At 32.6% G+C, this 14,991-nt stretch overlaps 1 protein-coding gene across 1 annotated transcript; it reads left to right on the top strand.

Moving 5' to 3' along the window:
• The first annotated feature begins 8,053 nt into the window (after nt 1-8,053).
• On the top strand, nt 8,054-14,907 carry LOC136977370 (uncharacterized). The gene is made up of 4 exons (XM_067272829.1): nt 8,054-8,122; nt 9,430-9,608; nt 10,315-10,416; nt 14,818-14,907. Exons 1-4 carry the CDS (start codon nt 8,059-8,061, stop codon nt 14,905-14,907), a joined length of 435 nt encoding a protein of 144 aa, XP_067128930.1. The 5' UTR covers nt 8,054-8,058.
• Nucleotides 14,908-14,991: the final 84 nt, after the last annotated feature.

Genomic DNA, 14,991 nt, shown 5'->3' with positions numbered 1-14,991 from the left:
TATATATCATTAAAATCCTTAACATGATGACGTCTTAATAAGGGAATATGATAGGTTGCACGATGTCATGTGCACACTGAATTGTTGAAGTTTAAATATCAGTTATTTTGATGTAGTGTAGTAAACAACCATCGTTTACAATTATGAAAATAACAAATTAATTAATCATAAATTAAACATTCGAAAATTATTAGTAATTAATTACTTATTTTTGATTTTTATTTCATTAATGATTAATAGCGAAGTAATCATTTTTAATGTTTATTAAAATATTCAGAATTTAAAGTGCTTACATGGTGAATTTGTAGATGCGTTACGACGTTAACTGTTTGTAAGAGCATTCTATTGCATAAATAAATGATTGAGAATAATTTTCATTTATGGTTGTTTAGCTCTTATACTCACAGGCTATTTAAAGTTCGATAATGAAGTTCTGACCTAAAAGACAAGCCTTATGGAGTTTACCGAGTTTTTTCTATGTGTCTATCACTTAAAAAGCAGTCAATTTCACATAGAAAATCATTCCTGAATGCATCTCCGGTGACAGATTGCCACGTGTTACAATGCCTTATTTCACCAACCCTTCCAAGTTGGTTTTACAGAATTTTTTAGTTTTACTAGTTTATGTATGAAGTTGAATTAAAGTATAAAGCTGCAACAGAATAAGGTAACATTCAGTCATACATCATTATACTTTTTCAGATAATATTAACATTTGTCACAATATTGCCACGCAACTACAATAATGTGCCATTTTCGCTATCCTGTAAATTTGTTTTTCTATCATCGATTGCCCATTGCTTTTATGTGGTGTAATACGGTCTACCTATCTTTTTGTTGGCCTTCTCCGTGGTGTAGTTTAACATACCTTGGTAACTGAACATTCTTTTCTAAGTCTCCTGTATGACATGTTAACTACCCCTGCTCTTTTGATAGATTTATTAGTTTATAATTGTTTATTTTACACTTGTAGTTTTTTATATATAATACTGAGCCATACATCTTTCATATTACACTTATATTATATTACATTTATTCATACACATAAACTAACGCACACCGCTACTCACATTCCGTTACATATTACACATATTTCATATGGCTTTAAATCTTTGCTGTCGCTCACGTCTCACTTTTGTATAATATAATAGATTATATTATTACACTATATCTTTAGGTTTTATACTTTATAGTATTTACATTTAACTTTAATTTAAGGAATTTTTAAAATATCTTGATAATGTTATTTGCAATGAAGATACAATCATTCTATAAATTACTGTTTAATTTTATATGTATACAAACCAACATGTTTAGATCCCGGAGAATTTGAACAGCTGTATTGTACATCAAAAGTTTGATAACTGTACAAAACATATATTTTTAAATCTATGAAAAAAGTCATAACAATAAAAACAATTGCAATATAAATAATATAAAGCTGGTGATTAAACCTAGAAGATGAGCTACAAGTGAGATCTGTATTTGTGTGTGCCTTTCAAATAAGAATTATTGCATTCACCTATATATACTACTTTAACTGGTGTCATCTCCTCACAACCTTACACATCAGTTAGAGATTAATTGTTTATTTGTATACGAAAAAGCAACAAATCGGCAATCTGCTGAGAGAGGTACCTCTAGGAAAAGTTTCTATTAACACATACAATATGTACTCATTTAATATATTGATTGAATACTAAATTTTATTAACCTACAATATTTAAAACTTCTAATATTTATTACAAATAATCTTGTATATTATGATACATCCCGTAGTTATAATTAATAAATGTTCAATAAAATATAGGGTATTACAGATAACACTATAAATAATTGTATTTTACAAACATTTACATATCTCGTAAGGATACATAAAGCATAAGAAATACATATAAAATGTTTTTAATTGCTTGAAAGTACAGTTACTACACAAAATTATAAGGCTTAATTACAGATCTAAGTCTTTATTCTCGCATATAGGATAATGCAAGTTGTATGTATTCCATTGTATATATTGACCTATAATTTTCGTTCGTTGTTTAAGTATTATACATACCATATTTCATTGATAAATGTTTCCAATTTTATTTTCGAATTATCACTTTTTATTTTCGTATTTGCTAATTCATCAGAGAGTGTAATTTGTCTCTTTACTCAGATAAAACCTTGACAAGAATCTGTAAATATTTGTGATAAAACTTGTGCAAACGACAGAAGTACATAAGATTTCGATGCTGACTTAGCAAAATAATACTTCTGTGTCTGATCCATTTGATCTTTTTAATTCAGAATATAGTATTGCAGTAAATAAGAATATATATTTTATGACTATAATTAATATTTTGATTTTATTTAGTATATTAAAGTAAAAATTTTAGAATGTTTTCGATATCTTGAGAATACAAATAATATTAAATGTATACATTTATCTATTTTAAAATATTAATTTCATTCATTCAAATATTACATATTCTCAAAAATATTAAATAAAATAATAAATATTTTTGAAAATTTACAATTTGAAGTTAGTATCATCTATGTCATTTAGTGTCCAGGTGGCTTGTAAATAATACCAGCGAACAATAATGATTAGCCACGGTTTCGCACCTGACTACCTGGCAGTGGCGCGGAATTTACCGGATTTCTTTACGTTTATAATACTGAAATAAGGATCGATATTTAAAATAAATTTCTCCCAGGAAGCTTTTATTCCTTTAGCAGATCGCCTGTTTTTAAATTGGTACTCATTTTGTATGTAATATACGGGCAGGCACGGAAGCATCTGGAAAAATTATCAGATTCTTCGTAAAATTTTGATGAAATTTATAGGTTTACACAAGATTTACAATATTTGTAATTAAGCTGACAAAAGTAATGTATTTATATACTTGTTTTGCATAACTATTTGTTTTCATGACGAGTAAAATTTGTCATTATGAAATAGGGTCCACCAAGCGGTTCTGTTCACGAAACATCGGGAGTTCGGTCATGGGTTTGCCCCTCGCCAGGACGAGATGACCACGTTAAGTTTTCCGGGTTTCCTCCATGTCTGTAAGGCCTGTAATACTTTATATATCTCCCGGAATACATCTCCCCTAAACAGATCGCCCAAGTGTTGCGTTGCCATCAATTAATCGAACCAAATCAGCCAAACCATTATGAAATACATTTGAGTCTTGAGCTATACAAGCTTGAGATTGGAGGGACATTTCCTCGCATATTTTGTATTACGTAATATTATCCACTTATTTGTAAACATTGCACTTTAATATTTGAAGAATATAGTCAATTATTTGTTAAATATGAATGTTTACAAAAGTTATTCATTCGATGGTGTCTTCACGCAAAAGACAAATAAAAAGTTTTCACGTCTAGTAAGAGAAATAGACAGTATTTATTATTTTATATTTTACAACATTCTATTATTATTGCACATTTATATAACAAATATTAATAATAGCGAGGTTGCGGCCGAAGTTTTCATATCTAAAACGTTCACGTTTAGAGATGTAAACTTCGGCCGCAACCTCGCCACTATTTTATTAAAAGAACAATTGTTTAAAAAATCACATGGATATTTCTTCTATTTGATTGGGCTTCTATGTTATGTAGCTATTTTTTAATATGGAATACGGAGAAAAAGATTCAGTGTCTCTGGCATCTATGAAAGTAATGTATTTCTTTTGTATTTTTACAATAGCTACCTGATCAATCCCATAAAAAACTATACATTTTATATAAGGGTAAACCTCTGTAAATCGATCTCTTTCAAACATTAACCTTAAATTTTCTCTGTACCAGCCAGAGAGAACATAACCAATCTTCATAAGATACAATAAATACAATTTTTATTTTATAATACAGTATTCCCCTACTTTACTCTTTTTTGCATATTTTCATATTTATGACATTTAAGTTATATTTACTTTTCAATCACGTGTATTTGATTGATATATAATTATATTGATATTATCGAAATAAGAATCGATTACAATCTGAGAATGTATTAATTCATTTTTAATTATTTCTAATGGAAAAAAAACTGATTCGGATTGGTATACTTTTACAAGCAATTTGACACAGACAACTTTTAAGGAAATTGACTCCTATTCAGGTGTAAGAAAGGTGAAGGAAACCAGAAAATCTCTACGTGACTAGACTATTGGCTAGGCACAACCCACACTCAAACCTGTGTTCAGTACTTTTATTCATTTAAATATTGTTGGGCCGAAAATGGATTCGGGCATTAAATAATTCACATTTAGTACTTCCTCGTGTGCCGTATTAAATTCGAAATACGTTTTGATAAAAAATACAGTCACGAAACGTTGCGTATATACACGAAAATCCTACGAACTCACACATACCGTTTATTACGTTCAATTTTATTTATTCAATAACATTTTAAGGAATAAGTACAGTTAAGTAAAAAATAAAATAGCTAAATAAAGAATAATATAAATATGAATATATATATTTATGCAATTTTACTTTTTGATTTGACGCAGCTTAGCTTACTTTGCTCTTGAGCAAGTAAACACCAAAGAACCAACCTGAATGAAAAATAACTGGTTTTTATTGTTATAATAGTACCGAACACATTATCTTTAATAATATTCAATCAAACTTTCAAAGGCAATTTCGACGTTGTTCTATTAATGATAATTTTCAAATCCAGTTTTCCAGAGAAAGTCTTCTCAAAAGATTTCCTCTTTTACAAACCGCTCGAATGTTCATTGCATTATTCCATCAGTCAATACAAAGCAAAACCATGATTCAGATATTTAATAAATAAATAAATAAATCACAATTCTCCAAAAGTTATGTTTAATGAACAATATTAATTATATATGCACAAATAATTTAGAGCCAATTTCGTGAATTTATGGAAGTACAGTATATTTAATATTTATTCAATATATTTTAATTTATTTCAAGTAGAAATAATTTATAAATCATTATTTGCTGTCTCGGATTTAAAATATAATATTAAAACGCACCAGAACTTTTACACGCAAAGCTGAGATTAGGTTCATTTGAATCACTATTCAATTAAAATAATATTTTAGAACTTTTACTAAAGGGAGAACAATAAGCAGTTTTGCTTGACGATTGTATTTAGAGAACGGGATTGTTAGATCCTAATGCTTGTGGTACGAATGTTAGAAGTACTGTACACTCTGTCTAGGCATACATTGTCATATTAAATGAGGCTTCGTCTCCTGCAAATCTCCAAGTCTCAACTTGGAGATTTGCAGCACTTTTTTGAATTTACGACCCTCTTAAAGGTGGACAAAAAGAGGATAAAAGTACATAAATGAGTGTGTGTTGGCATCTATTTCTCTTAATATCTCAGGATGGGGTGAAGATTAATAAAGGAAATTTGGCACGTGGCTTCTATACGAGGGGCAGTTATTGTATTAAATTTTAGCGGTTAAAAATCAAGAGGGTGAGGAGTTAGAAAGGTGTCATGTGCCATATCTCGAGAAGTGTGAGAATAAATGAAGATTTTATTCGTTATTAACATATGTACATTTCTATAAAACTCACCCCCTACTCTTATCATTAAGCAGTTTGTCAGTTATTGTAATTAAAAGTATAAAACTTTTATATAACAAGAACTCACAACAGATAGCGCCAAACTCTATTCTTTTTTATTTTTCATAATATTAGAAAAGTAATTTTTGAAAATAAAAACTAGTAACAGCCGGAATAGTTATGCAACATTCGTTGCATAACATTCGTTGCATAACTTTCGTTGCGGGATTTTTTTATTGAATTCGAAAGAGTTAGGTATATTCTTGTAGAAATGTATAATTTATTAAAAAATCGAACAAAGAAATGATAATTCAACTATTCTAACTTACTGCAAATTTTATATCTTATACAGAAATAATTACAGAAGAATAAAACATCGGACAAATATCACGTAATAACACGTCTGTTAATATGTTTTAACGCATTTGAAACCGTGTCGGTAATTATTGTTGTCTCCTATACACTATAAAGTGCAGATACTCGGACACTTGGCAATCTTCATCTTAAGTTTATTTCAGTTGAATATGTTCAGTTTAAATATGTTCTACAAGAATTTTCTGGTATATATACACTTAATCGGCAAAAGAAAATTAATAATTTCTCATTTTATCATTATTTTTCATCGATGCCTGTTAAATACTTTTATATAAAATAGTGTGTGCAAGAGAGAATGGGGTTATACCCGATAACAGTTCTGACCTTATAATAAATAAGTGTGTGCAAGACGTTTACAGTTACTATTGCTTGAATTGTAATTAATAATTACTACACTTTCGTCAATATTTTTAATCACTGCTGTTGCGTGATGTCAGTGTTTATACATAAACATTACGTTTTCGCACAACTATAGAGGTTGTTGTTTATGGTGTAGTTAATAGAACAAGTGTATATTTAAAATTTTCTTGAGATTTGAAAAAAATTTCCACGAACAGACATTTTAACATTTACCCGAAAACTTGACAATTAATCTACACTGAAAAGAAATTTATTTTTACTTCTCTTCAAACGAGAAATATAATTATTATTAGTTATTTTTTTATATTATTATTGCTGTAAGACTTTTTAAAAACAATTTACGTTTCGTGACTATTGGAAATAAACGTGTACAGGTTTAAATGATTAGTTTGTCAAAACAAATGTACTTTTCGAATGTCGACACTTGGTCGTACACAATAGAAGTTATCTACTCTCAAGTTACTACAAGGAACAAAGTAAGGATTCCGATAATAAAGTTCAAGTTTTATGTGTGATCGAATTCGACAATCAACAAAGCATCCGTTAATTAAAATAATCAACGTAAGTAAGAAATTTTGTTGTTTTTGGTTATCCACAATTGACTAGTATAACAAACAAAGATCTAAACTGCATTAAGACCGAATAAGTCATTGACAAATTAGTATAGTTACTGAGTGGGAGTTGAAAGTCAAGGTGATAATAAGGTGAACAGTAGGGCACATGTATTTATGTATTTTCTCGTTTAAAAAAATAATTATTTTGTAACAAAGTGAAGTGTGTTTTCAAGAAAAATAATTGTTTAAATTTTATTCAGTTTATGAATATATTTAAATAAGGTTTGAAGTAGTTAATAAACAGCTATTATAGGTTATGTTATAGTATTACACTACTCTATTGTATAAATAATTGAGTTTACTTCTGTCTTTCTTTCATTTGATCCAGTATCACGTGAGATTGGCTAAACTGATTTACATTTATTTTGTATACCTGTTCAGGATAACTCTGAAAAGAATATAGGATACTTTGGAATTCACGCAATTAGCTGTCTGAGTATCACATCAAAGGTATGATTTTATTTCAAGCTATAAAATGTATTTCGACCTTATATTCATATAATTTAAACAGTATACATTTCTTACACTTTGTTTCTTAACACTTGAATTTTTCAGAAATCTTTTCTAAAAAATTCTTGTGTTAAAAATCTGCTCTTCCATTCTCATGAATCAATATCCATGGGAATAAAAGAGCAGAGGGATATTTCTTCCTGATGGTTAAATTTTAAGGTACTATTTAACAAGAAAACCTGTATCAAAAATATTCCGTAAAAAAAAATTAAGTCGTACTTACTTATTATATATGATATATCATAATAAATATATGTATTATTTCATGAACGTTCCTAACGTTCATGAAATAATAAAACGTTTGTAGTGTGAACGTTCCTAAAGGTCAAGCCAAACATTTGGCGTTTGAAATATATTAGTTTATCATTCGTTATTTTCAATCATGGATAAATTGTTTTATGTACGCGTATCACTGTTAGCATAAAATAAATTTATTAAAGTACATATACGCGATTTTCTCGCATATTAGAACATGAATATATATGTTAAAATTTTGCGTTGTTAACCACGTATTGTACTTTGCTTTTAATACCAAGCTTTAATATGAGTGCAATTACTATATGTTTCATATTATGTATAAATGTAATTTTATGAACTGCTTCTAGTGTGAAATTTATGAGCTTCATATTCTGATTGTTTATACACAGGAGAAAGTAGGATGCTTCTTCACTTGAAACTCTTAAGCGTAGTAATTTTGTATGGTAATTTGGAAGACGAAACTTGTAAGTAAAATTGACTTCTGAATCATTTTTATTAATTTGATTTCGAAAAAATATTCACATTTTTAACATTTTAGCAACGTTTATAAGACAATGTTTATACACTTAGCATATGTTTCTCTATGTGAACAAAAAGTTCTTGTATAAACTACTAAATACAATCGAAAAACTTCGATTTGTGTTACTCTCCTTATCTTTTTACTATTATTGTTATTATTATTATTATTTTTTTTTTTGAAATTTTACAATTGCAGATAACAGATGAATCCCACATTAAACAATGATATTGGAACATTTAAACAATACTATTTTGCAACTACGCAAAATAATAGTCGTTAGACTAAACAATGTATAAAATTATTTTTATATTGTTAAGATGGTAAATTAAATATTAATATAACTTAGAAATAGAAAAGAAAGTAAATCTTCCGTACTTCTGTCTTTTCCAATCATCAGCAACAAAACAGTTTTCAAATTGTGTTCCAATACTGTTAGCCGTTTTAATCGTTACTGACATTTTCTGTTGTTAATTGTTGTCTTATCGTCAATAAACATTTTAATTGTTTTGTATAATATTGCAGAAGTGTATCATCTAACAAATAGTTTTTTCCTCGAAGAAAAACGGTTTTCTTTGTAGAGAATGAACACAATAGTAAAAAAGAAGACATACTTCCTTCTATATTTTCATATTTTTGAACTTCACATGTTTATGTTTAGTTCCTTCAGATTAGTCTATAGATCAGTCTATTCTAATAAGTGTACCTTTATTTTCAACAAGAGTCTTACTTCATTCCATTTGTTTTATATACTTATAGCTATTTATAAGACCTCGAATAGTAGCTTTTTTATCCACAAAATCTATGCAAAATTATTGTTGCATGCAGCACCAAAGATTTCTTTATTCGTCAGATTCGATACTAATTTGGTACGTCAATAATTTTCTATTATTCTAAAAGTGGTTTCATATGGACTGCAAAATAACATTCGTTTAGAGTTTAGTAGCAATATTTGTATTAGGCTATTGCCTATTTTATAAGCAGTGAAACAAGGCATTAGCCTAGAGCACGATAATACAAACAAGTCCTTGTTTCAATTTGTGGTTTAATTATATAACTAAAAGAAACATTTAAAATAATGCATCTGCATATTTTTTAAAGTCATCTTGTTTTCAATTGTTCACATATATTGTTATCTGTGCAATATTTTTAATAAGTGGACAATCAGTTTTTACCAATTCGACGTTTTTTTTTATCTGTTGCATTCCGTTTGTGTACCTCTGTATGTATTATTGTAAGTATTATATTTTCCAGGGGAATTATCAAGCAAGTTGATTCAAAAGAATTATATTGTGGACTTTCGCTACAACTGGTTTATATATAATAAAATATTTTTGAAGTTCATGTACGAGAATAACAATCAAAGTTTTGTGCTGGGTGGAGAGATTGAAAATTCTACCTTTGTTCGAGTAGAAGAGACTTACGTTAAGATAGTAAGTGATAATTATTTTTAGTCTAGATATGTTTAAATTTTTAAGAAATATTAGATTGAACCGGTAAAAAAAGCTCTGCTAAGAGAAGATAGTTCCTTGGAGGACATTCTATAGGAATTTGAACTCTATTTATACAATACAAACGAAAACAAAATCTGGGATTACATTCTGGAACTCGTGGACTCCCAAGAAATAGTCGTCATATATTTTTTACGAAAGAACGAGAGTATTTAAACAATTATTTTATTCGTAAATCCCCTCCAGTCAGGGTTTAGGATTTGTATCATCTAATAGAATGTATTGATGAGTCGAACTGCCAGGTGTTAGTCAAAATTGGCGATAACATCTGGTTAAGGAAAATTTTATTTCTTTTTCTCACAAACGTGGCGAAATGTGTCGGTTTTCTAACGTAAAATTTATTTTAGTATTATTTAATAAAATTATTTTTTCTCTCAGAAATATCGCAGAAGTTATGAAAGGGTTATATAATATTTTTGCACTTAGCGAATGTATAAAAATTTTATGTATTGATTTAATTTTAAGATGTATCATATCATAGTACTTTATTTATGATTTAATGAATAGAAAGTCTTACATTTCTGTATTAAATTAGATTTCGAAATAGTAATATATACAAACGTATCAATGATTGGATATGTAATTCAAACATCATATACTAATATGTAACGCTTATTTACTTCTATAGTGTAACGACAGTGACATGACAAGCTGCAGCATGTATTACATAAGTACAGATTATAAAATCGAAAAACTAAGAGGAAAAGAAGTGAAAATATTCAAAATGCCAGTAAGTAGAAGAAATTTTATTCGATATACAAATTATATTAAATGTTAAAAATAATGTGACTTAATATTCAGAGTAGACTCAGTTAATTAAAACCCATGCTTATTTTATTATATCAACTCAACTGTTCGATTTTGTTTTAACTTTTTACTAAAGTCTATTTAATTCATGTAATGACGCACCGTAAGTACTCTTTGTTATTGTTAACATGATGTTAAAATGAATTTTAGGTACAAACTTTCTTTTTATCTACATACAAAAACTAGAAAAACAGTAGATTTTTAACATGAGCAAATAGGTTAAGTTAATAAATACGAATAACAGTCATAGGTATACCACTGCACAATACTTTACCCAAAAACTGGTATACATTACCATAGAACTTAAATTATTTTACAGGCAGTAAGATTTTAGGCACGACTGCTCCGATTTCTGAATGTGTGACTGGCAATATCCCTTGCACAAAATAGTTTCTCACACTAAATACGCATCTATTGCATCCACAGCGCACATACTTCAACATTCACTTTTAATTTATGACATCATAATAGTTATATGTATATTTTAATTATCTTCTTTTACGACGATTATTCTACTAACTTTAAAGCATTGAAAATAATTTTGATAGCATTAGATGAAACCAACCGCCATGTTTTATGTGGAATTGGAAGAGCCATCATAACATGTACAAGACACATTAACGCATTCTTTCGAAGTCAACAAAATTATGTCAGTCAACGTTTGAGTAATGGAATTTTATACTTTACTTCAATTCCCTCATAAATTCACTTCTATGTAACAGAGAATGCTTTAAGTTATCGAGGCAGGAGACAATATTTAACGTGGTACCATTTGTGAAATTGGAATGAACGGTTAAAATGCTTGACTATAATTAAACTTTGACAATGCTTTTGACATGCAGTATGATGCTGATGAAAGACGGTATCAAACTACATGTAAGGCCGCGACTCCACTAGCAGTAAAAGGGCCGTAAAACCCCTCACCGTAAAAGCTTTTAATCACGTGACCATGATATTTTACGCCTGAGCAGGTCGTAGAATATCAATACTTTCCGACAGCCAATCGTCTGTCTATCGTCGATTTGAAACACAACGGATCTTTCTAACGGCCATTTCTAACGGTTCTTCTGTCACGTAAGTTCGTTATCTTGTGAACAGGGCGGAAATCGCTCGCCTAGGCGATTCCATACCCTACACCTCCGCGGCCAAGGATCAAACTGAGCTTAGCTCAAGCCTGTTTGATCGATTAACAACACACAGCAATTTTACAAAGGTCCTTTAATGCAGACTGTCCCTTACCTCTGGTACTACCGGGCAAACTCACTCGCACCTACGCACAGAGATGCTTGCGGAACCTGATACGACACGATCAATTCGATGTCCACACGCATTTTTACTATGATCTTATGCGTATCTTGATGCGATTTCCCTAGTGCGATCCATGACAAATATTCTTTAAAACTACTAGCCTGGTCATCCCACGCCAAGGGCAGGGGAACGTAGGGGAAAATTGCTGATTTGTTTGTGTTTCCGGCTGCGATCGTACACCTGACACGTAGGCAGAGCAATCGCTATTTTCCTGACGCTCATGCCCGAGCCAAATTCTATTCTGACCGTACTAGTCTGTATTCGGCAGACTTCTACTCTGTCACCTTGGCCCGACTGCTTTATTCCGTTCTCCAACCTTCTCCGGCGGCCACCCTCGCATTCTTCCCTTTCCAGTGCGTCGATTTTGTTGACCCGGTACGCTTTCCTGACCAAAATCGTACCACTGACACTCAGTTCCTCAGCCCCTGCGAGCGTCGTAATGCAAGCCGACGCGCTGCTTAGGTACTCGTGCCAACTCTGGCAGTACATTCGGATACCTATCGCCGTTTCCCGGCGGTATGAACCACAGTGAATGCGACTCATCACTCTCTGACTGCCAAATTGTTCTTTCTGTGGAATCTTGTAAGCTACCCCAACATCCTTTCCCTCCTTTCTGGGAGTTTTACAGTCTCTTTAAAGTGTTTGCTGATACCACCATCCTCACCTATGCTGTCTTTGGGGACCAATGTGTCTTCCTTGCACCCGGCAGCTTCCGATGGTCAGGGGAGCAACCTATCTTGGACTTGAGTGTCCCGTGGGCCTGCCCGCTTTTTCTCACTGTCGCTAATTCCTTGGTCCGCCATCTCCGAAAGATGTTCCGATTCCTTCCCCTTTCCATAGGTATCACTATTTTGGTCAGACACCTTTCGGTGATCCCCCTCCGATATCGGTACGTCCGAGGTCTGATTTAACATGCCTGCTACAGCACCTGACACCAGCCCGACTCCCGCGATTCCATGGGATCTTTCTTCCTTTTCTCTTGGCTATTTCCTTTCTGGTCACCCACATTCCGGTGGTCCTCTTCCAATACAGGTATGCCCGGGGTCTGATTTAACGTGCCCGCTACTGCACGCGACACCTGCCCCGATTCCTGCAATCCTGTGGGATCTTTCTTCTCAAATTATAGGGGGATCGTTACCTTATCATCCCGGTGACCGAAGGCTCCACCAAGTTGGCTCTTCTCCTTTGTTCCTGTCATTGCTTTAGGGGCCTTTGCCTCTCCTATACCCGACGTTTCTTTTCCCGAAACGTTCTTAGCTGTGGGACCACTTCCGCTGCCTACTACGTTAGTTCCTTTCGGCGACCTCCCAACTTCGGGTTGAATACTTTGAACTGCCTCTTCTCGTTTTGCTCTGACTTTACTAGGCTCTGTGATGTCCCTGTCTACCCGTGAATTGCGCCTTCTCTCTACTATTAGCATGGGGGCCTTTGCCACCCTGACCCTAGAGGTTCCCATCCTCGATTTGGCTATGGGCATGGGCCATTTTTCTCCCTGCATTGCCTCGACTCAATCATTTGCTTCCCCGCTGCCTGGTGGCCCAGAGAGTTTGGATGCTCTCACCTTTGCCACCACGCTGTTCGCTGCCTTGGGTTGCACGCGTTTGGTTTCGCCGTCTACCAGCCTATCAGGACACCCTTTTTTCTGCTGGTCAGTTTCCCTTGGCCTATCCAATTTCACCCACAGCTTGTTTCCCGACAAGCTTGCTTTATCCCCGAAGTTGCAATTCCCCTCGACTTTAAGTTCTTCAGGTCGTGTTTGCTGTTCCTGTCGCCTCGTATCGTCTAATATTCCAGTGATCCTTAGCCATAACATAAACTTTTCTAACTCTATCTCTGCTCTCCTTGTCGCCTCTGCCCCTGCCTTGCTCGCCACCACGATTTCTGATCTTCTCGCCCTGCTTTTTGCTACGTTTGCCTTGGCCTCGATTTTTGCGAGCTCGAGCCACTTCTTAAGTGCTTTGAGGTCATTTCCCCACCCGCTTGTCCTATGCAATGTTTCCGGCTTGTCACTTTCCCAGTCCCTAGCCTCTAGCTGTCGCGATTTTGCGCATCTAGGCATCTCTGTGTGCTAGCGAGAAACAAAGAATTTACCTGGTTCTAATTGCTGGTGATGCTCTGTACGTCTGCTCCTCTGTCGTAGCTCAGTTCTTCCGATCCTTTGGAGTGTAATCCAGGATAATTTGACGTAATCAAACGTTATCCAAAGTATCCTGTCGAGACTGCGCCAGTAATGTTCAAAATAACACCTAGTTGGTTGAACAAAACAGAAAATTTATGTTTACAAAACAAATATACAAAATAATACAAGATAACGTACAACTAATTATGCACAAAACATTAATTTAAGTGACCACCGACTATTATCCATACAGGTTTCATCAGAAAAACACCTTACAAACTCAGGTTACAGGCTTAGAATCAGCAACACCTCTGAGTCTCAAAATGTTCGTAATAAATTACTGGAGTTCACTTTCACCAGGTTTCTGTCACGTCCACAGAGAGAGATAATTAGAACTTTGATAGCAACGATCCGAATCCGATCCCATCCTTTCCTGCCGAAACTACTGCTTATATAGCGTCCGGCGTTTAAATTCCCCGCCAATCAAATTTGAATGTTTCCACAACGTCCGGCTAACGGTCACTTTCCGACAGCCAATCGTCTGTCTATCGTCGATTTGAAACACAACGGATCTTTCTAACGGTTCTTCTGTCACGTAAGTTCGTTATCGTGCGAACAGGGCGGGAATCGCTAACCTAGGCGATCCCATACCCTACACATGGTTTCTTATACCATCCTTTTGTATTGTTTCCATAGATTAACCTGCCATTTTCATGTTACTTGGCTACTAGTTTTTACAAAAAAATGTCATTTTTATATTCGGAAACATTTATAAAATCTAGTAAACAGCGTTGAATAGTAATAATTCAGTTACTATTACAAATGCACGTAGTATAATTTTTGAGATGTACTGATACGTTCACGACTTAATAAGAATTAATTTTTATTTGAATATAGGATACCTACAAAAATATAAATAATAAGACACAATTGGATGAATATGTCAATCTGCTTTGCCAATGTTTAAAAATAAGGTTTGTTGCTTAATTTAACTATCTATATCTGTTATTTATTTATTTTGTAATAAGTTTTTTTTCCAGGTATATACGAGTTTTTGACATAAATTACGCC

This window comes from Centruroides vittatus, unplaced genomic scaffold, assembly GCF_030686945.1.
Source record: "Centruroides vittatus isolate TY-2023 unplaced genomic scaffold, ASM3068694v2 contig_457, whole genome shotgun sequence".
NCBI lineage: Eukaryota > Metazoa > Arthropoda > Arachnida > Scorpiones > Buthidae > Centruroides > Centruroides vittatus.
The sequence above is the reverse complement of the archived record's forward strand: the minus strand, read 5'-3'. Positions and strand labels throughout refer to the sequence as shown.